General features: G+C 39.6%; 1 protein-coding gene across 3 annotated transcripts in view; it reads right to left on the bottom strand.

The window, feature by feature from the left end:
- The window catches only part of LOC128695329 (uncharacterized), a 525,149-nt gene that overhangs the window by 79,121 nt on the left and 426,028 nt on the right, over positions 1-20,000 (bottom strand). For all 3 annotated transcript variants that reach the window (XM_070095416.1, XM_070095417.1, XM_070095418.1), the window contains 4 exons: positions 16,105-16,212; positions 15,195-15,461; positions 8,050-8,201; positions 923-1,067 (listed from right to left, as the gene is read on the bottom strand). In XM_070095416.1, coding sequence (XP_069951517.1) covers positions 923-1,067; positions 8,050-8,201; positions 15,195-15,461; positions 16,105-16,212 — 672 coding nt within the window. The remainder of the gene's footprint in view (positions 1-922; positions 1,068-8,049; positions 8,202-15,194; positions 15,462-16,104; positions 16,213-20,000) is intronic.

Here is a 20,000-nt window from a genome sequence, read left to right as displayed (position 1 = left end):
GTGCTGTAATATATAGGTTTACGAATGTTCATCGTTCTTAGATCGGCAGGTATCATGGAACTGCCATGTTTAGAGAATGTTTTGAGGAATAACTTTACCCGTAGAGATCATACAGTGTTGGAATGAGTGATAACCAGGTTTGAGTCAGGTAAACTGAGGGTAGTTCCAAGTCATGGGATCAAGAGCCTTTAGTTAGCATCAAAGAACCACCCTAGAAGGATATTTGGAGGACTGGCAGTGCAGGAGTTCACTTTGGAATTTTGTCCGCTGGACATCATAACATTTTCAACCCGTATGAGCTACTGCACAAGAATAGGATACATCAAACTTGTCTGAGACCCACTAAACTTGTATGGGATGCATGCTAAACACAATATGAGTGCGTATGTACTCAGGGAATAGTTGCAGCTCATGTCTTGACTGAGATGGTAGGTACTTGTGGAAGTCAACAACACACCGTGTTGTGTACGAATGGTATATAATACCGACAAGATGAGATTAAGACACATGTGCAACATCTGGGTATCTTTATTGTATATAAGCGCCAGGATCCTTTCTTCTGCTTCAGAATCTCCACGACTATGGTGCTCTTCGCATCTACTCCTAGGTTGAGGGACTGATTACCTCATCTTCTGTACATAGTTCTACTGTCTTCAAGTTATGTCCTAGAATTTGTATTGATAAAGTCACTGGATGGCGAAACGTCTACTTTTTTTTTATAAAAATTAAATTTTTTTTTTTTAAAAATACAATAAAGATACCCAGATGTTGCACATGTGTCTTAATCTCAACACACCGTGTGTAGCTCTGGAGTTTACTCTGACATCGTCATGTACTGATCTTATCACCGTTTTTCCTACTCTTGCAAGCTGAAACAATATACTCAATATCTCTCACACTTTTTCTCAGCATTCCTACTCACAGTGCACGGTGAGCCTGACAGAGTCTGAGGCTGAGAGATGCGGCAGTGTAGGGGCAGTAGAACGACACTCCAGTAGACCTCCGTCGTCGCCAGCAGTAGCCAGCAGCCGTAGCAGAGATACTGTCGAATCCATCCCTAGGTTCTGCTGCAGAGGGTAAAGAGAATACGTTAGGCCTATAAACAGAGGCTCTGCTTCAGGAGGAAAAATGCTTGTTGTAGGCCTGCAGGAGAGGGAGGGAGGGAGGGAGGGAGGGAGGGAGGGAGGGAGAGAGAGAGAGAGAGAGAGAGAGAGAGAGAGAGAGAGAGAGAGAGAGAGAGAGAGAGAGAGAGAGAGGACCTAGTAATTAACACAGGCTTTACTGCAGGATGGCCAAGATACGTAGGTGTGTAGGTGAAGGAAGGTAGGTAGATAGGTAAGGGTGTACTCGCCTAGTTGTGCTCACCTAGTTGAGGTTGCAGGGGTCGAGTCCTAGTTTCAGGCCCCGCCTCTTCACTGGTCTCTACTAGTTTACTCCCTGAACCGGGAGCTTTACCATACCTCTGCTATGTATGGATCCTGCCTCCACTACATCGCTTCCCAAACTATTCCACTTCCTGACTACTCTGTGGCTGAAGAAATACTTCCTAACATCCCTGTGATTCATCTGTGTCTTCAACTTCCAACTGTGTCCCCTTGTTACTGTGTCCCATCTCTGGAACATCCTGTCTTTGTCCACCTTGTCAATTCCTCTCAATATTTTGTATGTCGTTATCATGTCCCCCCTATCTCTCCTGTCCTCCAGTGTCGTCAGGTCGATTTCCCTTAACCTCTCCTAGTAGGACATACACCCTAGCTCTGGGATTATTCTTGTTGCAAACCTTTGCATTTTCTCTAGTTTCTTTACATGCTTGGCTAGGTGTGGATTCCAAACTGGTGCCGCATACTCCAATATGGGCCTAACTTACACGGTGTACAGGGTCCTGAAAGATTCCTTATTAAGATGTCGGAATGCTGTTCTGAGGTTTGCTAGGCGCCCATATGCTGCAGCAGTTATTCGGTTGATGTGCGCTTAAGAAGATGTGCCTGGTGCTATACTCACCCCAAGATCTTTTTCCTGGAGTGACGTTTGTAGTCTCTGGCCCCCTAGACTGTAATCCGTCTGCGGTCTTCTTTGCCCTTCCCCAATCTTCATGACTGCACTTGGTGGGGTTGAACTCTAGGAGCCAATTGCTGGACCAGGTCTGCAGCCTGTCCAGATCCCTTTGTAGTTCTGCCTGGTCTTCGATCGAATGAATTCTTCACATCAACTTCACGTCATCTGCAAACAGGGACACTTCGGAGTCGATTCATTCCGTCATGTCGTTCACGAATACCAGAAACAGCACTGGTAATAGGACTGACCCCTGTGGGGGCCTGCTGGTCACAGGCGACCACTCTGACACCTCGCCACGTACCATGACTCGCTGCTGTCTTCCTGACAAGTATTCCCTGATCCATTGTTGTGCCTTCCCTGTTATTCCTGCTTGGTCCTCCAGTTTTTGCACTAATCTCTTGTGTGGAACTGTGTCAAACGCCTTCTTGCAGTCCAAGAAAATGTAATCCAACCCCCCCTCCCTCTCTCTCTCTTTGTCTTACTGCTGTCACCATGTCATAGAACTCAGGATTTCCCGTCCCTGAAACCATGTTGGCTGCTGTTGATGAGATCATTCCTTTCTAGGTGTTCGACCACTCTTCTCCTGATAATCTTCTCCATGACTTTGCATACTATACATGTCAGTGACACTGGTCTGTAGTTTAATGCTTCATGTCTGTTTCCTTTTTTAAAGATTGGGACTACATTTGCTGTCTTCCATGCCTCAGGCAATCTCCCTGTTTCGATAGATGTATTGAATATTGTTGTTAGGGGTACACATAGCGCCTCTGCTCCCTCTCTCAATACCCATGGGGAGATGTTATCCGGTCCCATTGCCTTTGAGGTATCTAGCTCACTCAGAAGCCTCTTCACTTCTTCCTCGGTTGTGTGTACTGTGTCCAGCACTTGGTGGTGTACCCCACCTCTCCGTCTTTCTGGAGCCCCTTCTGTCTCCTCTGTGAACACTTCTTTGAATCTCTTGTTGATTTCCTCACATACTTCACGGTCATTTCTTGTTGTCTCCCCTTCTTCCTTCCTTAGCCTTATTACGTGGTCTTTGACTGTTGTTTTCCTCCTGATGTGGCTGTACAACAGCTTCGGGTCAGATTTGGCTTTCGCTGCTATGTCATTTTCATATTGTCGTTGGGCCTCAATTCTTATCTGTGCATATTCATTTCTGGCTCTACGACTGCTCTCCTTATTCTCCTGGGTTCGTTGCCTTCTATACTTCTTCCATTCCTTAGCATACTTGGTTTTTGCCTCCCTGCACCTTTGGGTGAACCATGGGCTCATCCTGGCTTTTTCATTATTCCTGTTACCCTTGGGTACAAACCTCTCCTCAGCCTCCTTGCACATTGTTTTTACATATTCCATCATCTCATTAACTGGCTTCCCTGCCAGTTCTCTGTCCCACTGAACCCCGTTCAGGAAGTTCCTCATTCCCGTGTAGTACCCTTTCTTGTAGTTTGGCTTCATTCGTCCTGGCCTTCCTGCTTCTCCTTCCACTTGTAGCTCTACTGTGTATTCGAAGCTTGTGTGTGTGTGTGTGTGTGTGTGTGTGTGTGTGTGTGTGTGTGTGTGTGTGTGTGTGTGTGTGTGTGTGTGGACACGTATTTTAGGGGTCGTATCCAGGTCCCCGAAGTAACCCTTCCAATTACTGGTACTTATACCCTTGAGTGGTGGTCACGCTGAAGCTTGTAACAGCAATGCTTTTGTCTAAAACACTCTTGACAGTAATATTAGCAACACTAATACTTTCAACGGGAATATTGGTAACAGTAATAGCACTAAGTAGCGACTGCAATCCAATAATTTTATAACATTAAAAGTTCCGAAACTGGCAACATTTTAAGCTGTGCAATACACTAGTCTTCAACAGTTCAATTAATTATATTGATTTCAATATAAATTTACTCAACTGAAACTTGAAACTTTATGAAACTTAAGAAAGGTTAGTGTGAAAGTCACGGTTACCATGGAGACAGGCTATGAGAAGAGATTCACAAGTAATGGTTGCCATGGAGAAAGGATGAGGGGTTTAATGGCACACGTGAAAAATGGTTGCAATGGAGACAGGATACGAGGGTATGTGCACAAGTAATGGTTGCCATGGAGAAAGTATGAGGTGTATAATGGCACACGTGAGTAATGGTTGCCATGGAGACAGGCTATGAGGGGAGATACATGATGAAATGCATTAAAGTTGATAGAGAGATTTAGAAGAGGGAAGAATGATGAACGCAAGTTAACTGTAAATAGGAAATGAGGGAAGAGAAGGTGTTAGAAAAGGCCTGAAGGAAGAGAAGGCTCGGATGGGAAGGGAGGGTGAAGGGAAGGTGAAGGGAGGGAAGTTGAAGGGCCTGATGGAGCTTGCAAGGGGTGATGGGATGGAGTGAAGAACATATGGATTTATAGGATGACCCTTCTGTTTCATATGTTTATGCATTTTGTGATCATACATGTACACCAGTAACAACACGCATACTTGTATATTATGTATGCATATATTTGCATACACATGTTACGATGGAAACAGAAAAAATATTCAGAATTGCGAATTGCATCAATCTGCAGACAGCTGACAAGTCACAAAATAGAACAAGTTTTTACTGGGACGTTTCGCTCTGTGCAGAGCGAAACGTCACAGTGGCAAGAGGATTGTACCATTACCTTGTACGAGCGGTACTTAAATAGGTACTTGGGTGTTACTTAACTACTAGATGGAATGGGCAGCAGGTAACTTGCTTTCCCGTCTCGACGCCTCTCAGGACTTAACTCGGATCTCACTTGAGAGCTGAAGGTGCTACCATAATCCGCAAACAAGTACATGTCATCTTTTCCAAGTGATCAAACCGAACCTAAAAATGCGAATTATTTCCTCTTCAGAAATATAGTTATGAGGAGAATGATTGGGGAATTAGATGTAGCAAATTCTCCTTTATACAAGTATTGTCTTAAAATGTTAAATATCTCGGCGATAGGGTTTGAGGAAAGCGATCTCGACGATAGAGTGTGAGGGAATCCATCGCGGCGATAGTGTGCCAGGGGTATTTATCTAGTGATAGCGTGTGGAACAAGAGCCCGCTAATACCGTCAAGGGGATATAAATGAGAAGATAGATGCTGTAAAGGAATGAGAAAGATTACTGACAAGATGCCATCATCCCCAGAGGAGAGAAGGAAAGACGCAGCATCCTCCGAGATACATCAGACCAGGTTCGTTAATGTATGCTTCTAGTACATCATATCAATAACCTTAATGGGCCTCACGCTGTGTATTGTCTCTGTGGTAATGGGAATTGGTGGGCGTGTTTAGAACTTATATAATAATTATAATAATTATTTTTATTAACAAAATAGATTATTATGTAAAATTATAGTGTTGATACAAATAAAGATTATTAGGGAACGGTAATAATTACCAGCCGTTAGGATAAGTTATGGCTGGGCGTGGTAAGTTTCACTTAATTAACGACCAGTGAGGATTTACCAAACTAGCTGTAACTTGCCAAGATAAGTTAGCTTGATTAAGTTTACTAAGATACACGGCCAACCCCGCCCAAGATAACGGCAAGGGTTCACTAAACGAACCTAGAAGTGAAATACAGGCGTCAGTGTAGCGAATACGTTGGCTAGCCTTAAAATTAAGCTGCAGTTTCTTTTTTCATTTTTCTATGCTGGAATGGTTGGGTGAGAATAGGAATTATTTAAATAGGTCCTACAGTTATGTTCAGAATAGGATATGCACAGTACTGAAAGTCGAAAGAAATATGAAAATATCGACAATCAATTAGGTAAATGAATCTACTGATAATGCAACCTTCTGAATAATTTTAAATCTTAGTTTCGTTCGCCAGGAGCTTTTTCAGGTCAATACGAACTGACTTGACAAGGCTATTGAGTGAAATAAATACCATATTAGTTGCACCTGTGTTTATTTACATAACATTGTCAGAATTCTTTCCAGTAATTAAATTTTGATTAACCTTATTCAGATAAATAAAAATATGTTCATTAAAAACTTTTTCGTATTTGACCTGATTGAGCTCTGCATAAACTTTCTTTCTGCAGCAACCTTGACCGGTAAACATGGGAAACCCAGGCAATAAACGCTTAGCCGACGTTATCCCCAGCAACGACACATGGGTACTGCACGTTAGTGAAATACTCGTAACCGCTCCCAAATGTTTTGACATCCATAATGTGCAGAGGAAAAATCAGCGAAGTTGAACCGACAGTCTAGTTCACACTTTAAGAGGAGACCGATGACCAGTTATGATTGCTCAGCGTCGTCACTTACAATGTAGATAACGTTTTCAATTTAAGATTCCAAAGCTATACAAAGTTAACATGCAAAGACGATCTCGCACACTTCTGCGCCATTTAAGATACTAAGAGTAAACGAGCCAGCTCTACTGGCTTTTTCGTGAGAGAATATTGCTTCTACAGCCTTGAGTCTGTAAACTAGGAATACTCCTACGTACACTGATCCTGTACCAAGCTGCACTTTCCTTCGTTCTTCGAGGAATGAGCACTTCACATCAACTCCCTACGCAATGACATCACTATCATTCTTCCCAAAGGAAAGGTTGCTCTGAACGTCTCCAAATCACTCTTAAGAGACAACGCCAAAGTCGCCATTGGCAACCAGCATACACATGAAAGATTTCACCAGAAGCAAAGTGGCGAATCTTGAAATATTCATCATAGGGAGTTAATATTATCACTTGCAGAAGCTGTGACAAGCTACACGTCTAGGAAACAGCCAGAAACCCAGAAACATGTCTTACAGGATTGTATTATGCTTGTATTGCAGCAGCCTGAAGAACACATGAAAACAACAACTCCACCAGCCACTTGTTGAAATGGAATGATGCCCTCTTATGTATTATATTTAAGGGGAATCGCTAAATCCGTATAGGTCATACAGTGCCTGAGAATGAGAGATATTGTGTTTGATCCAGCATCACACAACTTCCCTTGAGGAAATACCTGCTTAGTGATTAGGAAACCAGATACTCTGAAATGAATTTGCTTAGAAGCAGCATTAATCTTTATTACGGATACAGTTATCCGGATCAAAGACAACTTCGTCGTCTGAAATATTAGCACGAATTCTCCTTAAAATGATAGGGATCGCAGTCGCCTGACAAGAAATATCTTCTTTTACTACTATCACTTCTAAGACCACCTCTAATACAGCTTTCATGATTACTTTAATTACGGCTTCAGTAAGCTTCCACCTTCTTAACCTCGCTATGTTCTCTTTGTACGCCTTGTGCTTCTATTGGCTTGATAAATCTTTCAACACGAAAAACTTAGCCACAAAAAATATTTCATTTGCAGCGCTTGTGTTCGTTTACCTAAATTATTTTAGGCAATTTTTTTAAATAATTTTAAAACGCATGTTTTTATTGCCTAATCACCCATCACATAGTAGCAATAAAATCTAACTTAAGTTCTGTCAAAGATATTGTCAAGGACTTAAAAATCGTAATAACAATTGTAATAAAAAACTCAACAGAAAAATACAGAAACGAATATTATTAAGCTTGCTTGGAGCAGCGGTGAGACCAGAAGCCTCCCAGTTTTAGGATTGGCTTGCGATGTGTTTAAACCCCGCACGTTTCCTGAATAGGGAAAGGTGTACCTCAGGGTCATGTCTGAAGTGAGAATCCAAAGTATATCAGAGGAACTATATGACAGGATAAAAAACACAAACACTTCAGCTGAGACACTAGGGAAGAAGTATTCAGGTGAACTGACACAGACGAAACAATTAAAAGATAAAATACGTTGTATAATAAACGTATATTTTGACAGCTTTTCCCTCTGTGTATATATTTATCAATTCATGACTTGGTAAAACTCTACTTTGAGCGAAACATTATCTCAAAAGGAGCTTTGTTATGCAATGTTGGCAGGATGCAATTTGAATCCATATATAGAGGTACTGAGTAAAACGGCATTTAATAGGTGACGAAACAGGTGAATCACTTTAGGGAAAGCACCTTACCACATTGATGTTTTGGGTGAGCTGCTGACCTCGGAGCCACCAGGTGAGTACAGGTGGCGGCCTCACCCCAGTCGCCTCGCACCTGATGTCGTACTGACGACCTCCCGACAGCTTCCCCGTCGGCGTTCTCATCTCCACCTTCAGCTCCGAGTCTGGTGGAATACACCAAGAAGATGATTGCGGAGATGTTTGTGGTGATGCTCTAATGCAAGAAAATGCTTTAATGGCAGGAGTGCATTTCCAAACATTTCCAGATACGCATACGCACACAGAACCCGAATACAGAGTACTTGTACAACGTACAAGCACACACACATTCTAACACATCACACAAGCAGTTCTCGAGAGCACGACTTACATGCACATAAGCAGGCAAACACACGCACAAGCAGACACACATGTGCGTGCTATAACAATCTGAGGAATCCATAAGTACATTCTAATGTAACTACTGCATTTTTCCTAGAGAGAGAGAGAGAAGCATACATATTTAACAAGGGAAAGAAACAGAAAACTTACAGCGTATACCTTGGTTATTTAAATTCCTATTCAGCTTCTATATAGGTGCCGTTAGAATAGTACAGCAAAAGGGTCTCCCTCCCTCCCTCTGTAATGATTTTTTTTCTTTACAACAACCACATTGCGAATCAATCCGGATTTCTCTGTATTCTTGACAACTCTGACAGATTGGAAATATTTTCAGGTTTTCGCGTCATTGCCGAACTGGATTTTCTTACAATAGAACCTGTAGATATGTGTTTGTAATCTGCATTAATTTTGTTTCAAATAGTTTGTGACAGGTTAGTTTACATCTTCGAGGATTTTTTAGTAGTGTTCTTTTTTAAATACTATTTAGTATTTCTTATGGTATAAACCTTGGTAATAAATACCGACAAGTTGGTTTAGAAAGACACGTAAGCAAACACTGACATATTTATTAGAAAACGTTTCGGTCCTGGGACCTTGATCACTTCTAGGTCCCAGGACCGAAACGTTTTCTAATAAATATGTCATAGTGTTTGCTTACGTGTCTTTCTAAACCAGTATTTATTATAAATTCACAAGACAATAGAATTTTTCACTTTAACCGAACTATCTTCTCTCCCACCTACATTCTCCTCCTCTCCCTTCCCTCGCATTCATATCCTCCCTTTCTCTACCTGCCAGATATTTTTTATACACTTTTATGCACTGTTATCCTGCTAGATAAATTCTCGTCTAGCATTTCTCCACTACGTTAAATTGTAGATCTGTAGTGTAAAGATTTCTATCTCTGTTAGCGTCTTAAAGTTCTATATAATCTATACAGTTGTCTTACAGATACTTAAAGCAGTTTATATTCTATTGCCTTAGCACATAATTTTGCAAATAATAATGTCATAACTTTTGGGAAATTTTGAACCATTTCATATTCTTTTCTGAGAGAGAGAGAGAGAGAGAGAGAGAGAGAGAGAGAGAGAGAGAGAGAGAGAGAGAGTGAAACTCAGAATATAGCGGGAGATGTAAATGCGAGCTTCACAGCCCATCAACCAATGTCAGGACCTGCATCTCAAGGCAGCAGAGGCACGCACCCATAATACCAACACATTCATCACAGACAACATTACCGCTGTTTTCTAAGGTGCTAAATGGGAGCACGACCGGCGATTTATAAACTGTTGGGCCGTGTGATACACAAAGGAATTTAAGGACCATTCTACTTGTCGTAGTTAATCATCATTGTCTCGAGTTAAATTTTCATGTGGATTTAAGTATAATTTTGTATTCTGTTTAAAGCATCTAATGTACAGTAGATCACAAGTATATTAAGATCATTTTTTACAGTTAATAAAATCTGAAGAGTTAATGTATAGATCAGAACGTATTGGGTATTTTATTTTTTAAATTACTAAGTAGGTTTAAGGTTTACGTTATCGTACCTCTTCGAGCTCAGTTTTCTTAATTTTTTTAAATGGAAACATTATTATTATTATTATTACTCTTATTATTAAAGATTAGCCGGTATTCTCCCGGCCCGGGCCTTTTCCAAGTGGTGGCCCGGCCTTGGTTCCCTCTTTAGGGAGTGTCTGAGACCTAAGTCTCCCATGGGAGGAGGCACAAGTACCTCCTCATCTTTGGGACCAACTGTCCCCAGACCTAGCCACAAGCTAGGCCTCTCTGGTCTGCCATCCCCGCCCCAAGGGGGCAAATGGGAATGACAGTCTTATGAGCTAAAGGCTCGGGCTCAGGCACCTACCCTACCCTAGAAGGGTTAGGCATGGTGTCGATCTGGAAACATTACTTGTGTTTTAATTTCCTCTTATAGTCTTGCATTTTAATTTCTTCTCCCTGTAGAAGTATTTTAGTTTTCTCGCCAAGTACTTTCATTTTAGTCTCCCCTCCTAACATAGGTATATATTTTTCCCCTTATTTTTTCTTGGTGTTTTAAACTCATCCCATAGTACTGGTGTTTTAGTCTTGTTTCACTGTCCTGGTATTTTACTATGTGCTCACTGGGGATACTGCAATATTTCTGTTTATACTAATTCCACTAATGCTAAAATAATGATGGATTGCACCAAAATACAGCAGAGAAAGATAAATGAATTGTTTATAATTACCAATGCTTCCAATATCAACACTGTGAATGAGAATACTAAATCTCCATTAAACGAGTGCCTTCTTAAAATTAACAAGTCTATAAGGAACAATTTTCGAACAAAATCGTAAGTCCGAGGCGCCTCTAAATGTTATGCGAGGCAGTCCGTCCCTTATGAATTTGACGGATTTAACTAGATTAATTTGGAAATGAGGGAAGTGGGAAAGAACTCATTAAGCAATAAAGTATTTGATGGTTGGAGTCATTGAAGAAGGGCAAGTATGCCAATTACAGTGTTTCTCACCTTTTTTTTTGTTGTTGGTTGGTTTTAATGCTGTTTTTTCATGCGTACTTTCCGTATATTATGTGGGCTTCCGTGTAAAAGGTTTAGTACCTCCTGAGGAGGGTCCCCAGTCAGACCGAAAATATTCCTGCTACTTTCATACTGTTTAATATATATATATATATATATATATATTTATATATAATTTAATATATATATATATATATATATATATATATATATATATATATATATATATATATATATATATATATATATATATATATATATATATAATGTATATATATATAATGTCGTGCCGAATAGGCAGAACTTGCCATCTTGCCTTATATAGCAACGTTCATCTTGAAAATATAGGACAAGTGAAAATTTGTGTATGCAATAATTTCGCCAAAATCGTTCTGAACCTAACGGAAAAAATATATTTGATTGTGTTTGTTTAGTGTGAAATTATTGTAAACGTATTTAAAATATATTTAGTTGGGTCAGGCTAAAATAAATTGTTATTGCTATAATAAGGTTAGGTAAGTTTTCTAAGATTCTTTTGGTGCAAAATTAAAATTTTTTACATTAACATTAATGAAAAAAATATTTTTTAAACGTATAAGAGAAAATTTCAGAAAGGACTTAATTTTAAATGAGTTCTTGCTAATTGACCAGTTTTACATATTCGGCACGACGTATATATATATATATATATATATATATATATATATATATATATATATATATATATATATATATATATATATATATATATATATATATATATATATAATATATATAATATATATAATATATATATGCAATAAGATCACAGTAAACAGGTGATTTCAAAATATGCAAAACAACCACTCTGAAAGAATAGAGAAATTCCAAGCGCTTTCGTGACTACTCACATTATCAAGGAACTATGTTCCTTGATAATGTGAGTAGTCACGAATGCGCTTGGAATTTCTCTATTCTTTCAGAGTGGTTGTTTTGCATATATATATATATATATATATATATATATATATATATATATATATATATATATATATATATATATATATATATATATATATATATATATATATATATATATATATATATATTATTTTATTTCTTTTTCAACAAACCGGCCGTATCCAATCAAGGCAGGGTGGCCTAAAAAGAAAAAACAAAAGTTTCTCTTTTTAAATTTAGTAATTTATACAGGAGAAGGGGTTACTAGCCCCTTGCTCTTGGCATTTTATTCGCCTCTTACAACACGCATAGCTTACGGAGGAAGAATTCTGTTCCACTTCCCCATGGAGATAAGAGGAAATAAACAAGAACAAGAACTAGTAAGAAAATAGAAGAAAACCCAGAAGGGTGCGTATATATATATGCTTGTACATGTATGTGTAGTGTGACCTAAGTGTATGTAGAAGAAGCAAGACGAACCTGAAACCGTGCATGTTCATGAGACAGAAAAATGGGCACAAGCAATCCTACCATCATGTAAAACAATTACAGGCTTTTGTTTTACACTCACTTGGCAGGAAGGTGGTACCTCCCTGGGCTGTTGCTGTCTACCAACCTACTACCTATAATATATATATATATATATATATATATATATATATATATATATATATATATATTTTTTATTTTTTTTTTATTATCACACTGGCCGATTCCCACCAAGGCAGGGTGGCCCGAAAAAGAAAAACTTTCACCATCATTCACTCCATCACTGTCTTGCCAGAAGGGTGCTTTACACTACAGTTTTTAAACAGCAAGATTAACACCCCTCCTTCAGAGTGCAGGCACTGTACTTCCCATCTCCAGGACTCAAGTCCGGCCTGCCGGTTTCCCTGAACCCCTTCATAAATGTTACTTTGCTCACACTCCAACAGCACGTCAAGTATTAAAAACCATTCGTCTCCATTCACTCCTATCAAACACGCTCACGCATGCCTGCTGGAAGTCCAAGCCCCTCGCACACAAAACCTCCTTTACCCCCTCCCTCCAACCTTTCCTAGGCCGACCCCTACCCCGCCTTCCTTCCACTACAGACTGATACGCTCTTGAAGTCACTCTGTTTCGCTCCATTCTCTCTACATGTCCGAACCACCTCAACAACCCTTCCTCAGCCCTCTGGACAACAGTTTTGGTAATCCCGCACCTCCTCCTAACTTCCAAACTACGAATTCTCTGCATTATATTCACACCACACATTGCCCTCAGACATGACATATCCACTGCTTCCAGCCTTCTCTTCGCTGCAACATCCATCACCCATACTTCACACCCATATAAGAGTGTTGGTAAAACTATACTCTCATACATTCCCCTCTTTGCCTCCAAGGACAAAGTTCTTTGTCTCCACAGACTCCTAAGTGCACCACTCACCCTTTTCCCCTCATCAATTCTATGATTCACCTCATTCTTCATAGACCCATCCGCTGACACGTCCACTCCCAAATATCTGAATACATTCACCTCCTCCATACTCTCTCCCTCCAATCTGATATCCAATCTTTCATCACCGAATATTTTTGTTATCCTCATAACCTTACTCTTTCCTGTATTCACTTTTAATTTTCTTCTTTTGCACACCCTACCAAATTCATCCACCAATCTCTGCAACTTCTCTTCAGAATCTCCCAAGAGCACAGTGTCATCAGCAAAGAGCAACTGTGACAACTCCCACTTTATGTGTGATTCTTTATCTTTTAACTCCACGCCTCTTGTCACGACCCTCGCATTTACTTCTCTTACAACCCCATCTATAAATATATTAAACAACCACGGTGACATCACACATCCTTGTCTAAGGCCTACTTTTACTGGGAAATAATTTCCCTCTTTCCTACATACTCTAACTTGAGCCTCACTATCCTCGTAAAAACTCTTCACTGCTTTCAGTAACCTACCTCCTACACCATACACCTGCAACATCTGCCACATTGCCCCCCTATCCACCCTGTCATACGCCTTTTCCAAATCCATAAATGCCACAAAGACCTCTTTAGCCTTATCTAAATACTGTTCACTTATATGTTTCACTGTAAACACCTGGTCCACACACCCCCTACCTTTCCTAAAGCCTCCTTGTTCATCTGCTATCCTATTCTCAGTCTTACTTTTAATTCTTTCAATAATAACTCTACCATACACTTTACCAGGTATACTCAACAGACTTATCCCCCTATATATATATATATATATATATATATATATATATATATATATATATATATTATATATATATATATATATATATATATTTTCTTTCAACACACCGGCCGTATCCCACCAAGGCAGGGTGGCCCAAAAAGAAAAACGAAAGTTTCTCTTAAATTTAGTAATTTATACAGGAGAAGGGGTTACTAGCCCCTTGCTCCCGGCATTTTAGTCGCCTCTTACAACACGCATGGCTTACGGAGGAAGAATTCTGTTCCACTTCCCCATGGAGATAAGAGGAAATAAACAAGAACTAGAAAGAAAATAGAAGAATACCCAGAGGGGTGTGTATATATATGCTTGTACATGTATGTGTAGTGTGAGCTAAGTGCAAGTAGAAGTAGCAAGACATACCTGAAATCTTGCATGTTTATGAGACAGACAAAAGACACCAGCAATCCTACCATCATGTAAAACAATTACAGGTTTTCGTTGTACAATCACTTGGCAGGACGGTAGTACCTCCCTGGGTGGTTCCTGTCTACCAACCTACTACCTAGGATATATATATATATATATATATATATATATATATATATATATATATATATATATATATATATATATATATATATATATATATATAATATATATAAATGTTTTACTTTCTATTGTATTTTTGTGAATGTTTTATCAATGTATTTTGTTTTTAAATGAAATATATATTAAATATAGGGGTGTTAGGAGAAAATTCTCAAACAGCTTCAGGGAGAACCTTGAGTTTTCCCTGAAGCAAGTTTATTCTTTTCTCCTAGGATGAGGGTCCCCAGGATAATTCTAGAGGTGGTACCTCCCTATTTATATATATATATATATATATATATATATATATATATATATATAAATAACATACAAAAAATCGCGAGCGAGAGATACGAGTTTCATAAACAAAAACGCTCACTCTGAACGTGTTTACTGGGCTTTCATCTTTTCTGCAATATTGCAAGCTCCTGATGTGTTTATTGCAACATGAAAGGCCTAGAGCTATCATTTAACTCCTACTGTGGTTGTTTTGCGTGTACTATAATAATAAAGAATAATAATAATTACCCGTTTCCCGGAGGTAAACAGAGGCACTTAGAGGCGGAAGGGCGGGCGTGTTGGCCGCCATGCAGGTGAGATTGTGGGCGAGGTGGGCGCGAGTGAGGGCGGTTAAGTGTAAGGTGTTGGTCACGTACAGGGTAGCGGGTGTGACGGTAGGCGTGACTGTGGGCGTGGCTGTGGGAGTGGAGAGAGACGGGAGTCCCTCAAGCCTCTCCACTTCTGAGTCCAGCAGTGTTGACCCCGACCACCAGGTGACGTTGGGCAGCGGCTCACCTGGTAATTAAATAAAATGGTTAAGCAGACGTGCCTTGGATGCTGCAGAGAGAGAGAGAGAGAGAGAGAGAGAGAGAGAGAGAGAGAGAGAGAGAGAGAGAGATTCTCCATCTCTTACAACCCAAGTCCTTGAAAATTTTATAGCACTGTACATAACATCACCTAGGAGTTTTAATCGACATATATTGAGGTATTCCTTTTACAGTGTGTGTGTGTGTGTGTGTGTGTGTAAGCCAAAGCCCAGTTTAAGGAAGGCTTTAATGTGAACCATCTTTGGAAGGAAAACTTTGAAGCATATGTTCTCTCTACTCAAAACAGTATTGATTTTTTTATATCCTCAGAGCAAGTCCCTTTTTAAAATCAGGAAGTCAAGTATTATCCTTCTTATCATAAGAATGCTTTAAACTTTTAGTGACCACAACTCCCAGAGAATGAGAGGTAATGAGGTTTGGACCATGAAATAAAGACGCCGCCTCCAATTCCTTAGATTAAGAGACCCTTACCGGCTTTAAGGCCCGTTGAAAGGAAGACAATCGAAGCCTTAAAGGGGATCAGCAACACCAAAGTCTCAAGGGAAAATCTCCGGAAGGCTCATTCACCACAATATATCGTAGACACTATAACCAACGATAACAACACCAACCTCCTGTCGCCCTGCAGGACAGAGTGAGTGGACGGTCCACTTGTACAGACGCTACCCCATCTACCACCGCTCCCCCAGGGCTGTAGATATGCAGCTGACGTGGCAAATCTGTATAGGGGAAACAGATAATATAATTTTTGATGTGGTGTGCATTTTACACACACACACACACACACACACACACACACACACACACACACACACACACACATATATATATATAATTTGCAACACTTTTTAATTACAAGAAAGAAGCTGGTCCTCTAATAGGCAATTACCACTTTATTCGAAATCTGTACAAATTGTTTGTTGGTTTTGTAATTGGCACAAACTCCAGCGTATTGTTATTGGCCCAAGCGAGAGAATAGAGTTTCTTGAAACAAATGGCTTTGGTGTAAAGGGGAACTCGTGGAAAACCCAATTAATATTACTTGTATCACCGCTGGCTGTTGTAATGGCCATACCCGTATATATATATATATATATATATATATATATATATATATATATATATATATATATATACACACACACGGATGGGTTTATGAAGAATGAGGTTAATCATAGAACTGATGAGGGAAAAATGGTGAGTGGTGCGTTGAGGTATATGTGGAGACAAAAAACGTTATCTATGGAGGCAAAAAAGGGAATGTATGAAAGTATAGTAGTACCAACACTCTTACATGGGTGTGAAGCTTGGGTTGTGAATGCAGCAGCAAGGCGGCGGTTGGAGGCAGTGGAGATGTCCTGTCCAAGGGCAATGTGTGGTGTAAATATTATGCAGAAAATTCGGAGTGTGGAAATTAGGGGAACGTGTGAAGTTAATAAAAGTATTAGTCAGAGGGCTGAAGAGGGGTTGTTGAGGTGGTTTGGTCATTTAGAGAGAATGGATCAATGTAGAATGACATGGAGAGCATTTAAATCTGTAGGGAAAGGAAGGCGGGGTAGGGATCGTCCTCGAAAACGTTGGAAGGAAGGGGTAAGGGAGGTTTTGTGGGCGAGGGGCTTGGACTTCCACCAGGCATGCATGAGCGTGTTCGATAGGAGTGAATGGAGACGAATGGGATTTGGGACCTGACGATCTGTTGGAGTGTGAGCAGGGTAATATTTGGTGAAGGGATTCAGGGAAACCGGTTATTTTCATATAGCCGGACTTGAGTCCTGGAAATGAGAAGTACAATGCCTGCACTCTGAAGGAGGGGTTTCGGGATATTAGCAGTTTGGAAGGATATGTTGTGTATCTTTATACGTATATGCTTCTAAACTGTTGTGTTCTGAGCACCTCTGCAAAAACAGTGATTATGTATGAGTGAGGCGAAAGTGTTTAATGATGATGAAAGTATTTTCTTTTTGGGGATTTTTTCTTTTTGGGTCACCCTGCCTCGGTGGGAGACGGCCGACTTGTTAAAAATTATATATATATATATATATATATATATATATATATATATATATATATATATATATATATATATATATATATATATATATATATATATATATAATATATATATATATAATATATATATAGGTAGTAGGTTGGTAGACAGCAACCACCCAGGGAAGTACTACCGTCCTGCCAGATGATTGTGAAACAGAAACCTGTAACTGTTTTGCATGATGGTGGGATTGCTGGTTTCTTTTTCTATCTCATAAACACGCTAGATAACAGGGATATCTTGCTACTCTTACTTACACTTTGGTCACACTTCACAGACACGCACATGCATATATATATATATATATATATATATATATATATATATATATATATATATATATATATATACATACATACATCTAGGTTTTTCTCCTTTTTCTAAATAGCTCTTGTTCTTCTTTATTTCTTCTATTGTCCATGGGGAAGTGGAAAAGAATCTTTCCTCCGTAAGCCATGCGTGTCGTATGAGGCGACTAAAATGCCGGGAGCAATGGGCTAGTAACCCCTTCTCCTGTAGACATTTACTAAAAAAGAGAAGAAGAAAAACTTTATAAAACTGGGATGCTTGAATGTGCGTGGATGTAGTGCGGATGACAAGAAACAGATGATTGCTGATGTTATGAATGAAAAGAAGTTGGATGTCCTGGCCCTAAGCGAAACAAAGCTGAAGGGGGTAGGGGAGTTTCGGTGGGGGGAAATAAATGGAATTAAATCTGGAGTATCTGAGAGAGTTAGAGCAAAGGAAGGGGTAGCAGTAATGTTGAAGGATCAGTTATGGAAGGAGAAAAGAGAATATGAATGTGTAAATTCAAGAATTATGTGGATTAAAGTAAAGGTTGGATGCGAAAAGTGGGTCATAATAAGCGTGTATGCACCTGGAGAAGAGAGGAATGTAGAGGAGAGAGAGAGATTTTGGGAGATGTTAAGTGAATGTATAGGAGCCTTTGAACCAAGTGAGAGAGTAATTGTGGTAGGGGACCTGAATGCTAAAGTAGGAGAAACTTTTAGAGAGGGTGTGGTAGGTAAGTTTGGGGTGCCAGGTGTAAATGATAATGGGAGCCCTTTGATTGAACTTTGTATAGAAAGGGGTTTAGTTATAGGTAATACATATTTTAAGAAAAAGAGGATAAATAAGTATACAAGATATGATGTAGGGCGAAATGACAGTAGTTTGTTGGATTATGTATTGGTAGATAAAAGACTGTTGAGTAGACTTCAGGATGTACATGTTTATAGAGGGGCCACAGATATATCAGATCACTTTCTAGTTGTAGCTACACTGACAGTAAAAGGTAGATGGGATACAAGGAGAATAGAAGCATCAGGGAAGAGAGAGGTGAAGGTTTATAAACTAAAAGAGGAGGCAGTTAGGGTAAGATATAAACAGCTATTGGAGGATAGATGGGCTAATGAGAGCATAGGTAATGGGGTCGAAGAGGTATGGGGTAGGTTTAAAAATGTAGTGTTAGAGTGTTCAGCAGAAGTTTGTGGTTACAGGAAAGTGGGTGCGGGAGGGAAGAGGAGCGATTGGTGGAATGATGATGTAAAGAGAGTAGTAAGGGAGAAAAAGTTAGCATATGAGAAGTTTTTACAAAGTAGAAGTGATGCAAGGAGGGAAGAGTATATGGAGAAAAAGAGAGAGGTTAAGAGAGTGGTGAAGCAATGTAAAAAGAGAGCAAATGAGAGAGTGGGTGAGATGTTATCAACAAACTTTGTTGAAAATAAGAAAAAGTTTTGGAGTGAGATTAACAAGTTAAGGAAGCCTAGAGATCAAATGGATTTGTCAGTTAAAAATAGGAGAGGAGAGTTATTAAATGGAGAGTTAGAGGTATTGGGAAGATGGAGGGAATATTTTGAGGAATTGTTAAATGTTGATGAAGATAGGGAAGCTGTGATTTCGTGTATAGGGCAAGGAGGAATAACATCTTGTAGGAGTGAGGAAGAGCCAGTTGTGAGTGTGGGGGAAGTTCGTGAGGCAGTAGGTAAAATGAAAGGGGGTAAGGCAGCCGGGATTGATGGGATAAAGATAGAAATGTTAAAAGCAGGTGGGGATATAGTTTTGGAGTGGTTGGTGCAATTATTTAATAAATGTATGGAAGAGGGTAAGGTACCTAGGGATTGGCAGAGAGCATGCATAGTTCCTTTGTATAAAGGCAAAGGGGACAAAAGAGAGTGCAAAAATTATAGGGGGATAAGTCTGTTGAGTATACCTGGTAAAGTGTATGGTAGAGTTATTATTGAAAGAATTAAGAGTAAGACGGAGAATAGGATAGCAGATGAACAAGGAGGCTTTAGGAAAGGTAGGGGATGTGTGGACCAGGTGTTTACAGTGAAACATATAAGTGAACAGTATTTAGATAAGGCTAAAGAGGTCTTTGTGGCATTTATGGATTTGAAAAAGGCGTATGACAGGGTGGATAGGGGGGCAATGTGGCAGATGTTGCAGGTGTATGGT

The sequence above is a fragment of the Cherax quadricarinatus genome, chromosome 50 (assembly GCF_038502225.1).
Source record: "Cherax quadricarinatus isolate ZL_2023a chromosome 50, ASM3850222v1, whole genome shotgun sequence".
NCBI lineage: Eukaryota > Metazoa > Arthropoda > Malacostraca > Decapoda > Parastacidae > Cherax > Cherax quadricarinatus.
Note: the sequence above shows the minus strand (reverse complement) of the source record. Positions and strands in the feature narration are given on the sequence as shown.